This window comes from Schistocerca piceifrons, chromosome 8 (genome assembly GCF_021461385.2).
Source record: "Schistocerca piceifrons isolate TAMUIC-IGC-003096 chromosome 8, iqSchPice1.1, whole genome shotgun sequence".
In the NCBI taxonomy this organism is placed as follows: domain Eukaryota; kingdom Metazoa; phylum Arthropoda; class Insecta; order Orthoptera; family Acrididae; genus Schistocerca; species Schistocerca piceifrons.
The window spans coordinates 488911880-488931390 of NC_060145.1; the positions used below are offsets into that span (position 1 = coordinate 488911880).

Here is a 19511-nt window from a genome sequence, read left to right on the forward strand (position 1 = left end):
CAATCTTTTGTTTGGTCGTTGACTTCACACATTTCACAGTCGAAAATGAGAGGCTGCTATGTGATAAATAGCAAAATGACACTCTTGACAACCTTTGACGCTACTGACACCCCCAAACGTTTCAGCCCATTTCTAAGAACATCGTTGTGCTGTATCCCCATTGTACTTGATCTGACCCCTTTGAAAAGCAGCGCAACCGCAATTATTGCTCTCGTGTCTAGGTTGGAAGCACCAGGGGACATTCAGAATTATTTGCCGAAATTTGAACCTGATATAAAGCAGCAAAGGGTGTTTATGGACATTAAGCCTTCTTGTTCTAGGACCTTTTCAAAAGTATGTTGTTACTATTTATTTTTTTATGAGAGGCGCGGAGTACTACCTTCCCCCTGCCACCAACTTTCATCCCCCCCCCCTTCCTCTTGGTAATGGATGTTATATAAAATTCCTTGATATTGTTAGAGCTAAGTGTGATATCAGAGGAGAGAGACTGACGCAAGTGTGAATTAAAAAGCAAGGGATCGCTCTAAGGCCCCCTCAGTTTGGCAACATCTTCGGTGGCACTTGCGCACCACCATTGAGAATTGAGTGGTGTACCTCTACAGAGACAGCCTGTGAAGTTGTCCTATGCGCCTGCTGGCAGATATTGAGATGTTGAGGATATTAATGTCTCTGTGACACACGATTATTGGGTGTTCTCATCGATATTTATACTGAGGTATGTTTGTGACACTTCTCTGTTCACTGGTTGGTCATACATTCTGATTGTTGGCTTTTATAGTCTTTATAATATCCACTAATATGTAAGCTGTTTTGTGCGCTGCTATTGTAACTTTCTTTCGTATACACCAATTACTTAGTCTTGCTAGAACTTCCCTATTAATTTCCTCTGATATAGCGCTTGTACGGGCAGATACTATACAAAAATTTGGTAGCTCGTCTGCTTAGGTGTTGCAGCCTCTAGTATTTGTTATGCTCTGAAGCTGGCTCATAACAAACAGAAACCTGTGGATAGCTTTTGGTGATATTTTTCACAATGTCCTTTCGATGGTTTCTAGTTTCACCTACCTGTGTGTGCAGTAACATCTTAGGATGTTATAGAGACTATTCAGACAGCCCATCTGCTTCAGTCTCCTAAATGTGTAGGCAACCATAAATGACAGATATCCCCAGCTTTATCAGTCATTATAACTATACCGTAATTGTCTGAGATATTCACGATATCCATTGCGTGATTTACCGCATCCTCGATGTATTTCCTTTTCCTGGCACCATAATGCAGGAGCTCATGCCTATTATCTGTCTACGATGGCTCAGACAGCGGCACGGAACGTTTCTGTGTACGTCGTCAGGGTATTTACCCGACAATTGTGCTGTAAGATTTAAGCCTCACAATAACAAGGTGGGAGGTGTGGTAGTAGTACTTTATGCCCATCTATACACATATTGTTATCTAGTCAGTTTTTCATATCTTAAAATTTTAAAGAGTTATTTGTTGTTGTTAATGAATTCTATCAGATTCCATATATGTTTTAAAAATTTCAGTTCAGTTAACACAAAAATTTAAGTCACAGTAGTAGATGTCAGTTTCCCGAACGAAAATCATAGACAGTATTTCCAAGTTCTGAGTCATACTTACACATCAGTACCTCTTTAAAAATTATGTTTAGAGTCAACAACACTGAAAGAAATGTGCGTTCCTTATTTGTTGACTTGGTTACGAAGTCAGTAGTACACATTATCAGAAGTGCTTTGATATCGCTATTATTTGAAGAGGTGTTTCAGGTTCTGGACCCTAATTATACATAAGTACCTCTTCAAATGTCCTTTGATAATATAATTTTAATTTTTTAGAGTGGACACAAACCATGCCCTTCCTTCCCCCTCCCCATATTGGTAATGCAAGCTGTTCCTTGATATTGTTAGGGCTAAGTTGTTTTGGATCTTTGTCTTCTCCCTAATGATTCTTGAGAATCTATAGATTCCGATGACTAATCGATACAAAGGAAATTCGTTGAATGACGCCATTAGATATATGGTAAAATTTGGTCCACTAGCTGATGCAACACTTGTGCCATAATTATATCAACCCCTCGTGCTTTCTCTTTTTCTTATCTTTACTATTGCCCAGCCCCATGTGCTTCTGGGTAAATGAAATCAAAACATCATTCACATGCTGCTCGAGTAGTTGTCAGCGAAGATACTGTTATGTCTTCTGGCAACAGAGTTCTAATGTCTTCTGGCCGTCATCATCATACCTCTAGATCGTCCCAAGGTCGATAATACAGTGGTTAATCGAACCCTGTTTGTTGTATGTTTGTATGTGAAACACTAAATGTCTGTCGCAATTTGGTCCTCGACAAAGTGCCCGCATTTTGTGCTCTTCATTGGACTAACGCTTTCTTTATATTATTGTTTAACTGTTCGATAAAACTAAGCCTTGTTTGTCGTTCTGTTTCCCCTGAAGTTCTATGGTAGTATCTTGTGACCTGCTGTGCTGTCCATCTCTGTGGGGTGAAACAGCAGGGAATTTCAAAAACCTTTGGCTGCCTAACAAATATTGGGATGGACTTATAGTGCGCAGTCAGCAAGATTTGAAGAACTTGTTTGCTGTGGCCTAAACATCGTATCCAAACCGTTGCAGTGGTTATATGTTGTATTCTGCCTTTAAAAGTTCCCAAATCGCTTTACGTCAATTGCATACTCACTTGGGCTGCATGATAGCGTGAGAGACACTATCTGCATCTCTTATTGTAAACTAATTGAGATTACAGTCAGTTGTAAGTCCATCACAAACCTTCCATTCTGCAATGTGGTCTCTGCACTTTAGTTTGCAAAGCAGATATATTTGGTTCTGCACAGGCGCGATTTTCGAAAATCAGACGGTTGTTAGGCCTATTCATGACATGAATGTCCCGATGTCAAAATATTTACCACTTTTCGCTTGACACTGTCCTGCCTGTGGCTCGTACAAGCACAGAGAGTGCCATGTGGGGAGAAAGGGCTGCTGAGTGACGTCATGTTCCAGACTCATCCACAATGGAACCCACCAAGGAGGTTATGGAGACCACAGCCGTGGACCTGGGCGCCCTTCTGGACGCAGGGGACGGCGCAGTCGTCACACTGGTGGCGGGCGGCACCCGTCTCGTGGCGCACAGGGCCGTGTTGGCCGAACGGAGTCCCGTGTTTGGCGGCATGTTTCGCCACGACACACTGGAAGCCAACACCGGCGAGGTCGCAGTCCCGGACGTGGAGGGTCCGGTGCTCCGCCAGCTGGTCGCCTACCTCTACACCCTCCAGGCCCCTCAGCTGCATAGCCTGGCCCCCCAGCTGCTGGCAGCAGCTGATAAATACGGCGTGTCAGCTCTGAAGGCTCGGTGTGAGCAGCTCGTGGCCGCTCAGCTGTCTGTTGAGACTGCGGCGGCCACAGCTGTTCTGGCGATCAGGCACTCCTGCACCAGCCTCAGGCAGGCCGCCGTTAACTTCATCAAGGCCAACGTCGCACAGGTTATGATCACGCAGGGCTGGTCTGATGCAGTGCACACTCATCCTGAAGATGTGGTCACACTGGGTCACCTGCTCGCGAGTCCTCCAGCAGAAGCCTGGTAAGCAAGTGACAAGCCACTTGCCTGTCTTGAAAATTTCTATGTACTTTTGTATTTCAGAACCAATAATTGCACTTAGAGTACAAGTTTTATGGAACAAATAGACATCTGACAGGAAAAGTCACATAACCAAAAACTAATTAATATAGAGCAATGAAATTTTGGGAACACATTTGTCTAGGTAACATATGTAACTCATTAACATCACAGGTTAATGTAAGCTGTAGATTTGCCATTGCAATCGTGACATGCTGCCACACTACTAAGCGGAGTAACAACCAGGATGTTGAATGCAAGCATGTAAATGTTAATGCATACTGTTGTACAGGTACCCGATGTCAATTTGCGCGATGGAGTTCCATGCATGTTTCACTTGGTTGGTCAACACAGAAACAGTTAATGCTGTTTACAGATGATGCTGGAGATGTTATCCGATGAGCCGGCAGGTGTGGCCGAGCGGTTGTAGGCGCTACAGTCTGGAACCGCGCGACCGCTATGGTCGCAGGTTCGAATCCTGCCTCGGGCATGGATGTGTGTGATGTCCTTGGGTTAGTTAGGTTTAAGTAGTTCTAAGTTCTAGGGGACTGATGACCTCAGAAGTTAAGTCCCATAGTGCTCAGAGCCATTTGAACCATTTTTGTTATCCGATGATGTCCCATATGTACCCGATTGGAGACAGATATGGCGATCCAGAAATCAAGGCAACAAGCCAACACCCTGTAGAGTATGTTGTATTACAACAGCTGATATGTGGGCTTGCGTTATCCTGTTGGAAAACACCTCCTGAAATGATGTTCATGAATGGCAGCACAGCAGGTCCTATCGCAAGTGACTGACGCACATTTGCAGTCAGGGTGCATGGTATAATGACGACAGTGCTTTTGCTCTCACAGGAAATTGCACCCAAGATCATAGCTTCAGCTGTAGGTCCAATGCTCCTAGCATGCAGACAGGTTGGCTGCAGGTCCTCAACTGGCCTGCTCTTAACCTACATATCGCCATCACTGGCACTGGGGCAGAACCAACCCATCAGAAAAAGCGACAGACTTCCACTCTGCTGTCGCTTCATCCCACTGAAGTCGCAAATGACGGTGGTTTGGGGTCAGTGGAATGCACGCTTCAGGGCGTCTGGCTCGGAGCTGTCCTTGATATAAACAATTGCTAATATTTCATTAGGTCCCTGTGTGCCAACTGCTACTCAGATTATTGCTACAGATGCAGTATGATAATGGCATCTTTGTCCCGATCAAATCGCCCCGTCCAATCTCAAAGGTAACTAACGCTCACGATCGCTACAGTACGTATTTGAAACAAACATGATCTGCATACCTATAGTGGCGCTACTAGTGCCACCCTTATGCGATTTGCGCTAAATCTGAATAGACATGATCTTTCAGGTGTAGAAACACACCTACTAACTTTCGTTTATGGAGAACAACTTTTTCTTGGTTCTGCAATTTTTTCTCCATCACTGTACATGACCACTGATGTCCATTTTCTGATAGGTCTTGATGTTTTCCTCAACTTCTTGTAACAGCTTCATTTAGTACTATAATTGAACTGCATTTATTAACAGGTAAACTAGCTAACAAAATGAAGGAAGAGAAAAATTTTTCGTAGCCTCATAAATTACATTGACCTACCAGCGGTCATCAGTTCTATTAAATTCTATGTGTTGAACAACCAGTGATTTAGATTCCGACATCAAGCCTCTGAACAAAAAGTACATTGACTGTGGAGAGAGCAGGAACCATTGTAGTGGTGGATACAATTATGTGCTGCTCAAGACAGAAGCAGAAACAATGATGTTTACAGTTTGCAGTCAGGTCATGGAAACGTGTGGATCTTTTTCTGTGTTCTGTACAGGGTTACTGTTAACCTGTTGGTGTAAAAGAGTCTTTATTGTTGTTAGCTGCCTCTGCTGCTTCCAACAAGGATGCAAATATAAATTGCATCATGCTAAGTATGATGCTGAGGGAATTAGATTAGGAAATGAGACACTTAAAGTAGTAAAGGAGTTTTGCTATTTGGGGAGCAAAATAACTGATGATGGTCGAAGTAGAGAGGATATAAAATGTAGACTGGCAATGGCAAGGAAAGCGTTTCTGAAGAAAAGAAATTTGTTAACATCGAGTATAGATTTAAGTGTCAGGAAGTCATTTCTGAAAGTATTTGTATGGAGTGTAGGCATGTATGGAAGTGAAACATGGACGGTAAGTAGTTTGGACAAGAAGAGAATAGAAGCTTTCGAAATGTGGTGCTACAGAAGAATGCTGAAGATTAGATGGGTAGATCACATAACTAATGAGGAAGTATTGAATAGGATTGGGGAGAAGAGAAGTTTGTGGCACAACTTGACCAGAAGAAGGGATCGGTTGGTAGGACATGTTCTGAGGCATCGAGGGATCACCAATTTAGTATTGGAGGGCAGCGTGGAGGGTAAAAATCGTAGAGGGAGACCAAGAGATGAATACACCAAGCAGATTCAGAAGGATGTAGGTTGCAGTAGGTACTGGGAGATGAAGAAGCTTGCACAGGATAGAGTAGCATGGAGAGCTGCATCAAACCAGTCTCAGGACTGAAGACCACAACAACAACAACAAGTATATGGAAGATGAAGATGTGAAGCAAGTCTGTCACCCAATACCACCACTAAGCACTCTGTTGCAGGCTGTGGCATGGCTCAAGGAGACCAGTAACGTGTTTATAATTTCTGATTTCTGATGTGACCACACAGTATGTATTAACCTCTGGGTAGGTGTAGTAAAGTAAATGGACAAAGTAATCACTATTCCTACATCAGTACTACAGATTTGCATGTTGTATATCTCTCACTTAGTTTCTTGTATGTAATACAACTATACTTTCCATAATAAAGTTCCCTTACTTTCCCCAATCAAAGCAGATGAATTGGGTAGTAAGAAGCATGAAAAAACGACCCCAGTAATGACGTTAACATAAGTAGATGTGGAGGGGAGTGTAGCTGCGTATTCCCTATAAAGTCTGTGCCCACCTCACGATGCAACAAGCAAGTCCTAAGACCAAAACAGCAGCATTGGGGCCCTTATTCACATTTCCTTCCTCTTTCTGTTTAGTTGTTTCTCAGGATACATCCAGTAGCTAAGTACACTCCCTTCTATTACACATGCTGGGAGGAGTTCTACTGATCAAATTGGTCTGCTTGCCTCATTGAGTAGCAGCCATCAGCCCTCTGCTTGCCTGTCCCTTTGTTTCTGTTGTGTTACTAAAGGCTATACGGAGAATTCTGCTCTGTTTCCTTCTACTGGGATTTTCCCTATGTCATCTGTATATTACACAGATGGGAAACAATAGCATGGTAATCCATATGCATTTTGGCGTAAAATTCGAATATTCAATAAAAACTAAGATTGCTGTTAGAAAATACAAAGTTGGCCCCACAAACCAGGGGTGGTTCGGAGGTGGCCATTTGTAACAGAGACAGATGTTCCATATCCTTATATTGACTTTTCACCCAGAATATTTTTTTCGTACGATGCCTCTTTTCCGATACACTTAGTTATATGTATCCTGTATGTAAACACACACCAGTAACTGCCCTCTTCAGGGATTAACTTTCAGTTTCCAGACATTAGCTTGTGTCTTCTGCTCTCTGGCACCGGTCACAGCTTTCACCACTTTCGACGTGTAATCACGATTTGATGAATCTATACGGAAATGGAATTTGTCCATTTCCATATGGAAACCCATGCTCATTATGTTCCTTCAGATTGACTCCTTCATTCCCAAGGAAATGTTCTAGTCACAATCTAGTAGATATAATTACCCTGAATACAGTAATGAAACGGTATTTTATATGTCATTGAAGTAAAAACATATGACCCGTTTCCTGGCGTAAATGTATATACAGTTCGTCTCTAGTTATATTATAGGTTTTCGTCTCACACACATTCGACTTTATTGTCAGATGACGTTTAACGTTCGTCAGTTCAATGAGTGACCCCATGGACAATGAGAATCAAATCTGTGTAGTGGGCAATGTTTCAGTTTCTGTGATGAAATTCATAAACTGACTGCACTTTAATTTTTCGCTGGAATACATTCTTTGTATCACACACTGTGTGCCTTTTATTTTTCTGAATTTACTTCGCCAGTCTGCCCCCTTGGCTATCATGTGAACCCCCTACAGCCTGATTCGCAACACATGAGCTACAAGCACCATTTGATTACAGCAGTACCACAATAAGTTCACTCAAAGATTATTGCTGTTGCAATTTCTGTGTAACTGTTGTTGTTGTGTATTCCACCTGTCCTGTGCAACAGTCTCCTTGTATTACTCTAGCATAACTGATGTATCCACGTTTCATTTGTACTTTCTTTTGTTGTTTGTTAAGGTAAGCTACTGGTCTGAGGAATTCAGGAGAATCAGAGTGTAAACTGTTCAGATCGAGGCTGAGTTATTCATCTTAGCAGACCCATTTCTGTCATTAGCAGTGTGTGTTCTGTTGTTTTTGTGACTACGATCCCCCACCAGCGATCCAGATAGCAAATACTCGCCGGCCGCTGTGGCCGAGCGATTCTAGGCGTTCCACTCCGGAACCGCGCTGCTGCTATGGACACAGGTTCGAATCCTGCCTCGGGCATGGATGTGTGTAATGTCCTTAGGTTAGTTAGGTTTAAGTAGTTCTAAGTGTAGGGGACCGATGACCCCAGATGTTAAGTCCCATAGTGCTTAGAGCCATTTCAACCATTTCAGCAAACTGCCCTCTGGCCCCCAAGTGAGCAGAGTTCACAACACCCTGCCTGTCTGTCTTTGCAGCGCGCCGGCCTCTACGGACGGCAGTCCGCGCCTCAGCAGTGGGCCGCAGGGAGACCGTGGCCACACCCCTGCCACTGCTGCGCCGCCCACGGCCAGCCGCACCGCTCCTCAACCAGATGACTCTGCCGTCTCTCGCCTGCGGTGAGTTCCGCCACTACACAGTGCGACTTGTGGGGGGTGTCAACCATGTGTTGGGCGCAAGGAAATAGAATGGCGCTGTAGTGTGTATGTGGTAACACAGAGGTTATAGTTATCGAGAAAACTTATTCCTTTTACAAATTCTCGTGGCGACTAGCCATGGATGAAAGTGATTGCTTACATCCCTCTGTGGGTTCACCTTATGAGCTACATTCAGTTTAGGACACAAGATGTCATACACTGCAGTTATAAGGGAAAGATATAACAAAACAAAATCATTTTCCATGGATACAGAACATAACGATGTATTGGATGCAATTTTTTCTTTCGGTGATAGCTCTCTATCTGAGAATGAATCGTTTAGCAAACAGGTGAGACAGAAGGTGCTGATGCATTGAAAGTACTCCAAACTTCGATTTTATGTAAATAAATAATTTTGAATGCGAGTCTTTAGTGATTCTCAAACAGAAGTGGTGAAGAAATCGCAAGCAGGATAAAGCAAACAAAATAATATGCAGAAGAGTAAGTATATGGCGTGTTCTGGGGTGTGTCTTCAGATTTTGTATATTTATCTTCAAGTGACTTTTCGGAGTATACTTGGCACTGATAACTTATGCCCTATTGCGCTTATGATGCGCTCACCTCTACACACGACCACGCCTGGCTCAAACTTCCATTCTCTTCTCTATTGTGTTGGTGCATAAGTTAGTAGCGTTTTTCCATACGTTAATCAAACACAACGTAAAACGGGCTTTAGTCATTTCCAACGTGTTCTCCTTCACTATTTGCAACAGATTAGCACTCTCAGAGGATAAAGCGGCAAAGCAGGCACCGACAGAAAACATAATGGGCAATGCCAGTAACCTACTACATAACACGTTTTTATACATTCTAATATATATGTGAACCAGGAGTGAACTAGCACATCTGGAGATCACCTTTATAGACCAAATTACTGGGGAAGAATCGTATTCGCTATAACCAAACAAGAATTGTGAGAGATGGTCATCTAAAAAAGTAAAACAGTGAGTGGTGTAGGAATACCTTTGCAATTTTTTGAGTAGCCATTGGTGACAAGTGGAGATTAGTTCGCATTTACATATGATGAAATTTTAGCCGCACTAAGAGATTTTATTGGCGGACTGGCGCTGTTAATAGCATGGAACAAAAGCGGAACACCACTGTAAGATTGTAGATAGATAATATTACTCAATTTCGATTTCCAGTATTGGGATTCTGATTAAATAACGGATTAAAATTACTTCAGAAGAGAATCTACGCCTCGACTCAGTAAACTACACTTAGGAGCACGTCGGATCTGTTGGCAGACTAAACAAGTATATTTTATCTCTCACCTCAATCTACAAATCACAAGTAACCATAACATCGCATGGGACATTCCTTTTTGGAAATTGTTTGGGCATTCGGTATTCCGAACACTATAGTGTCAAGAGTGTGCACAGAATGCCACATTTCAGGCATTATGTCTCACCACGGACAACGCAGTGGCCGACAGACTTCGCTTAAAGACCGAGAGCAACGGCATTTGCATAGAGTTGTCAGTGCTAACAGACAAGCAACGTAATGTGAAATAAGCGCAGTAATCGATGTGGGACTTACGACGACCGTATCTGTTAGAACAGTGCGGCAAAATTTGGCGTTAACGGGCTACGGCAGCGGACGACCGATGTAAGTGCCTCTGCCAACTGCACGACATCGCCTGCAGTGCCTCTCCGGGGCTCGTGATCATATCGGTTGGACCCCAAGTGGCTGAAAAAGCGCGGGATGGCCATATGAGTCCCGATTTCAGTTGGTGAGACCTGATGGTAGGATTTGAGTGTGGCCCCGGCCCAACGAAGCCATGGACCCAAGTTGGCCACAAGACACTGTGCAAGCTGGCGAGGGCTCTACAGAGGTCTGAGCTATATTTACATGGAATGGACTAGGTCCTCTGATCCTACTGAACCGATCATTGACTGGAAATGACTATTTCCAGCTACTTGGCCCATTGTGAACCATAAAAATTCCATCGTTTTCTGGGAACATGAAATCCATGAATGGCTGCACATGATCTCCAAGTCATGGGGCTACAATTTTTTGCAATAGGTTTGCAGAACAATTTGGAGAATTCTAGCGCCCGACATGAAACCCGTCGAAAATTTTTGGAACCTTACTCAAGAGGGCAGTTCGTACACAAATTCCTGCACCAGCAACACTTTCGTGGTTTGCGGACGGCTGTGGAGGCAGCATGGTTCATTATTTCTACTGGGGCCTTCCAACGACTCTTCGAGTCCTTGCCACACAGAGCCGCTGCACTGTGCCTGGCAAAAGGACATGGTATTAGGGGGCACCCCATGACTTTTGTCACCTCAGTGCAAATTTTCTGCTGTATCTGCGATTTTGGTACTTATGACATCATGGGAGGTTAGCTACGGAAGTGGCACAGCGTCTGCCCCCAATGTCGTAAAACTGTTGTAGACTTTCACTCCACTTGGCACTGATTAGAATTCTTATCGTGTGAAAAAGATGGCTGAGTGGCACTTTCATATTTCGCAGCAGCGGTGTAAAAATCTTGCTTGGCCAGCTTATCTACATTTTCATTTCCCTTTATTCCACTGTACACCTTGAGCCATAACATGAAGGTCGTCTTATGTATGCACAAAATCTCCTGCGTTGCTTCTACAATGTGGTGTACTATCTAATTTTCGATATGTTGGGGCAGTAGTATTTTAACAGCATCATTGCTGAAAGGGAAACTGAAAAAACTGGTTTTTTTCCTTCCACTACTTTTGCACATTTAAGTCCCTCTAAAATCGCTATAAATCGGAGCAGTCTTCGTTTCTGGGCTGTAGATTTGGTTGGTCCATACTTTACTTACGATTTTCAATAAACGAATTAATCCCTTCTGCAACATATGTTGAAGCAATGAATAGTGAATGTTACTTGGTCCTGGTTCCGTAGTTTTGCTATGCACTATTGCTAAAGTTGTTTCCAATAGGTTCAACATACCGTTTACTAGGTGTTCCATCAAACGCTCTATTATGAGCCCGCTTTTTCCTGCTCTGATCCGCTTGGGGTCAAGTTGCATAAAATCTTTTCTCAAAGGATTTTAGATGTGGCGTATAGTTTTACCACTGCTGTATTAATACATCTTGTTCTCTAGATCTTATTCCAAACGATAGTCACGGAGCATTGAGTAGGTGAGTTATTACAAAAATATTGGCAGCTTCTTTCTTTTTTTTTAATTTTGTACAGACATAGATGTATCTTATAACTTTATAAGCCATCTGTTTCCTCGGAAGGCAATGACTGAGCAACAGCAGCATCCTGAGGTCTAAGCCCTAAATGTCAGGAATCAGTGTGACAAAAAATGATGACTAAATGTCTGGAGTGATGGAATTTAGGAGTTTTTAACTGATGAAGACTTTGGGAGTATGATGTCACTGCACATCTGTACTTTAATAAACGGGGACTGTCCCACTGTTTCGTAACACAAATGGAGAAAATTGCAGATTGGTTAGTGGTCGTTGGAACTGGTTTCATCTCAGGTTCTTTTGCAGTATTCTTAATCAGAAGTATGTCATCTGACAGTTTGCCGTTTTTGCACAGGAGCCTTCCTGAAAAGGAGAAGAACAGCAGGCTGGTTCAGGCAGTGAAGGAGGATGCAGTCACCGAGCTGCAGACGCTGCTGGCAGCTGGTGCGGACGTGGGGGCGAGGGAGGAGAGCGAGGACAGGTGGACCACCCTCCACTGGGCAGCAAACAAGGGACACGTGAAGGCAGCGAGGTGCCTGGTGGAGGGTGGAGCAGACGTGGACGCCAGGTGCAGCAGCTGGCAGGAGACACCCCTGCACAGGGCTACATTCAATGGCCACAAGGCTGTGGCGCAGCTGCTGCTGGAAGCAGGGGCGGAGGCTGATGCCAGGAACAAAACGCAGAGCACACCCCTGCTCCTGGCTGCAGAGAAAGGACATGTTGGTGTGGTGCGGCTCCTGCTGGCGGCCACTCCTTACCACAACGCCAGGAATCAGTGGGGGCGAACGCCGCTGCACAATGCGGCTCTGCACGGGCACGCAGAGGTGGCATCTGCACTGCTCGACGCTGGGGCCGACCGCTGGGCTAGGAATAATGACGGGAAAACCCCACTGGACCTAGCCAGGCAAAACAACCACCAGCAGCTGATAGACATGCTAAGGTGTAGCTAGCCATCCGACAGACATCCTTGGAGTAAAACGTAAAGAGCTCCACTCCAAGACTTTTCTTTATAATTAAAATGAAGAATATGATAAATTTAAACCTGTGGTCATTCACTGTTTCTGTACTCCCAATTCAAGGAGAACGCTGTACCTCGGCACACTTTTATGGCCACTTCTAATGAACCCTTCAGTATATGTTTAGTGCATAATATTATTCCAATTTTAAATCATGGCACACACCTTTGAGTTTTGCAGGATTTTTCTGAAATTATAATAAATGCTGCAAGATTAAACTTCGCTCAAATGCGAAGAAATGTTCGAAGGTTCAACACAGTCATGAACTTGGAAACAAATATGCGACTGAAATTGAAAGATACGGTATTGACTGCAGCAGCCTAACTAGTACATTATTACTCTACTACACACCAATAATAAGTAAATTATATGAAATTACATTGCTTCATCTGATTCTAAAATGTATTTTTGTCGAATTTTTTTTTCACCCCCTGAAGTAGACAGGCTGGCAGCAGCATAGTACACCGCTCTTCAGCCTGCAGAATTTTTAAAACATACGAAGAAGATAACAAACAATAAGAGCAGGTGATAAATATGGAGACATAAATTGTAAAATGGTGGAAAATTGTGGAAGTTAAAACACAAAACAAAGGGTTGGCGATGCTAATAAGATACACAGGAAGCAGACAGGTAAAATAGTAGACATGAAATTAAAAAACACGGCGACAGTCTGGGTTCTGTTCGCAAGAGATATGAAAAAATCACACCCAGCAAAAGTTTGATTTCTGTTCGCAACACTTTGGAAAAGACGCACAACACTTATCACTCACTCCAAACACTGCACTAAAAAGTCGGCACGAAGATGACACACCGCAGCCAAGGGCAGATGGGGGGGAGGAGGGGGGATTCGCTCTTACTTGTAAGTATGTGAGTACCATGATAGCAAGAGGGACAGTGAGAGATATCTATGAGATATGCCTGAGAAATTTTTATTTTATTGTCAAGATTGGCTGACATGTTACATGTCACGCAGTTTACTTGGCCGACTTTCACTCCGCTGACACAAGCTGCTGCTAGAGGACTCTAAAGGGTTTCATGTCACATGGATTGGTGTGACATAACTATTTCAGCATACAGCGAGACTCACTGAAAACTGTCCACATGTGGAGTATCGTCTCCTTCTGCATGACAATGCTATACCACACAAGAGCACCACATATCTGTAACTATCTCGACTTCACTGTTTTCGACCATTATCTGTACATTTCCGACTTGGGCCCATCCTGCTTTCATGTGTACTCTAAACTTAAAGAACGCCTTCGAGGACTTCACTTTGTCTTTCATATTGATTGAAAGGTGCAGGTTGAGGCTTCTTCAGTAAACCTTCTGCAGTGACAGTATCAAAGTACAGGTCTCTCACTGTCAAAAATCAGTTCGTCGCAAGGGTGAGTATGTTGCAAAATAAATATGCATACATGAAGAGTAATGATGTACAATGGAAATAAAATTTGCTTTATTTAAAAGCTGTAAGATTTTTCAAATAAAAAATATTCAGAGGTATTATTTTTCATCACACCCTCATACAAACTAATCCAACAAGATGCAAGCTTCCTTTTGTGAAAACAACAAAATTCGGAAAATCCTCTATTACTGAGTTACTCCAGCACATGATTACAGAAAATTAGTTGACAGGATCGTGGTTTGTGCCAAGTGAAACTGTTGCAGATTTCACCCTACCCAGATAACAGCCACGTATTGCTCTACAGTTTGAATGTATCTTCATTGAAGACCCAGCATTGAAATTACTTCTGTGTCTTCTGTGCAGTAATTTGTGTCTGTACTAACAGTGTGACATTAGTTCTGAATCCAAACTGGATATACTCACGTACCTGCAGTAGAGATGGTTTGATCGGTACTGTGTTTAATTGCAACGTGGTGTCAGTTGCAATATTCACACAAAGTTATCTGCTTGTCTGAAATCGTGTTATTTGCTTATCACTATTTAAAAACAATCATAGAACAACCTCAAACCTTACAGTTCCCACAGAGTTGTAGTGATGCAGCAGTAAGATATACCACCACGTATCACGTGATGTGGGTGTCCAATCACACTCCACAGAGTACTGCAGCAGATTTTCCCTTCGCCCACATTTCCCTTCTGTGGATCTTCAGTGCATTTCCCTCAGGCCGCTGTCGTGCCAGTGGAGCTTTTGCAGTGGCCAGCATGCAACCCACTACTTAGAAACTCTGCCGAGAGCGCCCTCATTGACCAAGCTTGCAATCTGCTGAACTACAGCTCTCAAGAAATGTAAAAAATTAACGACAAATTAAGAGTAGGTAATCCAGCCAGAAATCTAAACATTTTGTATGAGTGCTATTGCCATTTGAATAGGTAAAAACTCATTTTCAAATATCAAGACACAATGGAAAGAATTATGTAGCTGCCAGGGAGCATTGATTAAATCAATGAAGAAAGTTAAAAATTTGTGTTAGACTGGGATATGAACCCGAGTCTTCTGCTTACTAGGCAGATGTCCTTACCAATGCGCCATCCAGATACAGTGATAATAGCAACTGCACACACTACTCTAGAACACCTCCTATCAGATTTAAGTTCTCAACATATACCACACACTACTGTTGTCGTGGGGCTTGCCCATTATCCTCCTTACTTGCTGCGTTTCGCCAATTACAGTAAGAGTTCGAGCATCGTCTGCACCTTAATGTGATCACTGGGAATCCTCACCTTAATTATATCTGTGGTGTGTTGTTTTTGATGGCAATGAGGATAAGAAGCAAGGGGCACTACATCATTAGTGTGTGGGTAAGTTGAGAATCTTTGTCTGACAGGAAGCATACTAGGGTGGTCTCTGCGGTTGTCAAGACCACTGTGTCCAGATGGTGCAGTGTTCAGCACATCTGCCTAGTACGCAAGAGCCCCTAGTTTGCATCCAGGCCTACCATATAGTTTCGGCTTTTCCCATTGATTTAATCATTGTCCAGTGTTCATTTGAGACTTGATTCAAAATGGTGTGTTCGTTTGGACACATTCGAAATATCAGACATCATGTATATATTTTCATATATAGCAGTACAGATAAAAATGAATTTGCAGCTTACCAAAATAAACAATAAAACATTATGATCAGCAGTCTCAACTGCGGCTGATTTCCATGTGCTAGCTACAGTCTATGTTATGAGCTATGATTTAATGGCAATGTAAAGTAACACTGTTTGAGAATGACAGTCAAAAACCAAGTATTCTTAATTGATTATGCACTAGGGGTCTATTTTGTTTACAGTGGAGCAGTACAGCTAATAACGAATGAATGCATGTACAAAAATTAAACTGAAAACTTAATCATGATTCATGACTACTTTTCACCATCAAACTACAACCGTCTAAAGAACTGAAGTTCCATTTCAGGATGAAGACATATTATTAACAGTAAACAAAGAGAGCAACATATACTACATTACATGGCATATAAAATATGGCACACATCAGGCTGAATTCTACTTCAGACTTGAGAATTAATACATTAACAGTCAAGGAGATAAAGTTCGTTATTTTGGCTCATGTCGTGGTTGTTGTGGTCTTCAGTCCTGAGACTGGTTTGATGCAGCTCTCCATGCTACTCTATCCTGTGCAATCTTCTTCATCTCCCAGTACCTAGTGCAACCTACATCCTTCTGAATCTGTTTAGTGGATTCATCTCTTGGTCTCCCTCTACGATTTTTACCCTCCACGCTGCCCTCCAATACTAAATTGGTGATCCCTTGATGTCTCAGATCATGTCCTATCAACTGATCCCTTCTTCTAGTCAAGTTGTGCTACGAAATTCTCTTCTCCCCAATCCTATTCACTACCTCGTCATTAGTTATATGATCTACCCATCTAATCTACAGCATTCTTCTGCAGCACCACATTTCGAAAACTTCTATTTTCTTCTTGTCCAAACTAGTTATCGTCCATGTTTCACTTCCATACATGCCTACGTTCCATATAAATACTTTCAGAAACGACTTCCTGACATTTAAATCTATACTCAATGTTAACAAACTTCTCTTCTTCAGAAACGCTTTCCTTGTCATTGCCAGTCTACATTTTATATCCTCTCTACTTTGACAATCATCAGTTATTTTGCTCCCCAAATAGCAAAACTCCTTTACTACTTTAAGTGTCTCATTTCCTAATCAAATTTCTGCAGCATCACCCGACGTAATTCGACTACATTCCATTACCCTCGTTTTGCTTTTGTTGATGTTCATCTTATACCCTCCTTTCATGACACTGTCCATTCCGTTCAACTGCTCTTCCAAGTCCTTTGCTGTCTCTGACAGAATTACAATATCGTTGGCGAACCTCAAAGTTTTTATTTCTTCTCTGTGGATTTTTAATACCTACTCAGGCTTTTTCTTTTGTTTCCTTCGCTGCTTGCTCAATATACAAATTGAATAACATAGGGGATAGGTTACAACCCTGTCTCACTCCCTTCCCATCCACTGCTTCCCTTTCATGCCCCTCGACTCTTATAACTGCCACCTGGTTTCTGTACAAATTGTAAATAGCCTTCACTCCCTGAATTTTACCCCTGCCACCTTCAGAATTTGAAAGAGAGTATTCCAGTCAACATTGTCAAAAGCTTTCTCTAAGTCTACAAATGCTAGAAACGTAGGTTTGCCTTTCCTTAGTTTAGCCTCTAAGATATGTCGTAGGGTGAGTATTGCCTCATGTGTTCCAATATTTCTACGGAATCCAAACTGATCTTCCCCGAGGTCGGCTTCTACCAGTTTTTCCATTTGTCTGTAAAGAATTCGCGTTAGTATTCTGCATCCATGACTTATTTAACTGATTGTTCGGTAATTTTCACATCTGTCAGCACCTGCTTTCTTTGGGATTGGAATTATTATATTCTTCTTGAAATCTGAGGGTATTTCGCCTGCCTCGTACATCTTGCTCACGAGATGGTAGAGTTTTGTCAGGACTGGATCTCCCAAGGTCGTCAGTAGTTCTAATGGAGTGTTGTCTACTCCCGGGGCCTTGTTTCGACTCAGATCTTTCAGTGCTCTGTCAAACTCTTCACGCATTATCGTATCTCCCATTTCATCTTCACCCACATCCTCTTCCATTTCCATAATATTGTCCTCAAGTACATTGCCCTTGTATAGAACCCTCTATATACTCCTTCCACCTTTCTTTGCTTAGAACTGGGTTTCCATCTGAGGTCTTGATATTCATACAAGCGGCTCTCTTTTCTCCAATGGTCTCTTTAATTTTCCTGGAGGCAGTATCTATATTACCCCTAGTGGGATAAGTCTCTACATCCTTAAATTTGTCCTCTAGCGATCCCTGCTTAGCCATTTTGCACTTCTTGTCGATCTCATTTTTGAGACGTTTGTATTCCTTTTTGCCTGTTTCATTTATTGCATTTTTATATTTTCTCTTTTCATCAATTACATTCAATATTTATTCTGTTACCCAAGGATTTCTACTAGCCCTAGTCTTTTTACCTACTAGATCCTCTACTGCCTTCACTACTTCGTCTCTCAAAGCTACCCATTCTTCTTCTACTGTATTTCTTTCCCCCATTCCTGTCAATTGTTCCCTTATGCTCTCCCTGAAATCCTGTACAACCTCCAGTTCTTTTTTATCCAGGTCCCATCTCCAAAAATTCCCACCTTTTTTTGCAGTTTCTTCAGTTTTAATCTACAGGTCATAACCAATAGATTTTGGTCAGAGTCCACATCTGCCCCTGGAAATGTCTTACAATTTAAAACCTGGTTCCTAAATCTCTGTCTTACGATTATATAATCTATCTGAAAGCTGTCAGTATCTCCAGGCTTCTTCCATGTATACAACCTTCTTTTATGATTTTTGAACCAAGTGTTAGCTATGATTAAGTTGTGCTCTGTGCAAAATTCTACCAGGTGGCTTCCTCTTTCATTTCTTAGCCCAAATCCATATTCACCTACTACGTTTCCTTCTATCCCTTTTCCTACTACCGAATTCCAGTCACCCATGACTATTAAATTTTCGTCTCCCTTCACTATCTAAATAATTTCTTTTATCATACATTTCTTCAATTTCTCCGTCACCTGCAGAGCTAGTTGGCATATAAACTTGTACTACTGTAGTAGGCATGGGCTTCGTGTCTATCTTGGCCACAATAATGCGTTCGCTGTGCTGTTTGTGGTAGCTTACCCACATTCCTATTGTTTTATTCGTTATTAAACTGACTCCTGCATTACCCCTATTTGATTTTGTATTTATAAGCCTGTATTCACCTGACCAAAAGTCTTGTTCCTCCTTTCAGCGAACTTCACTAGTTCCTACTATATCTAACTTTAACCTATCCATTTCCCTTTTTAAATTTCCTAACCTACCTGCTCGATTAAGGGATCTGACGTTCCACGCTCCGATCCGTAAAACGCCAGTTCTCTTTCTCCTGATAACGACGTCCTCTAGAGTAGTGCCCGCCCGGAGATCTGAATCGGGGACTATTTTACCTCCGGAATATTTTACTCAAGAGGACGCCATCATCATTTAACCACACAGTAAAGCTGCATGCCATAGGGAAAAATTACGGCTTTAGTTTCCCCTTGCTTTCAGCCGTTCGCTGTACCAGCACAGCATGGCTGTTTTGATTAGTGTTACAAGGCCAGATCAGTCAATCATCAAGACTGTTGTCCCTGCAACTACTGAAAAGGCTGCTGCTCTTCTTCAGGAACCACACGTTTGTCTGGCCTCTCAACAGATGCC

At 42.5% G+C, this 19511-nt stretch overlaps 1 protein-coding gene across 1 annotated transcript in view; it reads left to right on the top strand.

Moving 5' to 3' along the window:
- Positions 1-19511, top strand: part of LOC124712485 (ankyrin repeat domain-containing protein 65-like) — a 160470-nt gene that overhangs the window by 97631 nt on the left and 43328 nt on the right. Inside the window, exons 3-4 of the mRNA XM_047242780.1 lie at positions 8401-8541; positions 12148-12732. Coding sequence (XP_047098736.1) covers positions 8401-8541; positions 12148-12732 — 726 coding nt within the window. The remainder of the gene's footprint in view (positions 1-8400; positions 8542-12147; positions 12733-19511) is intronic.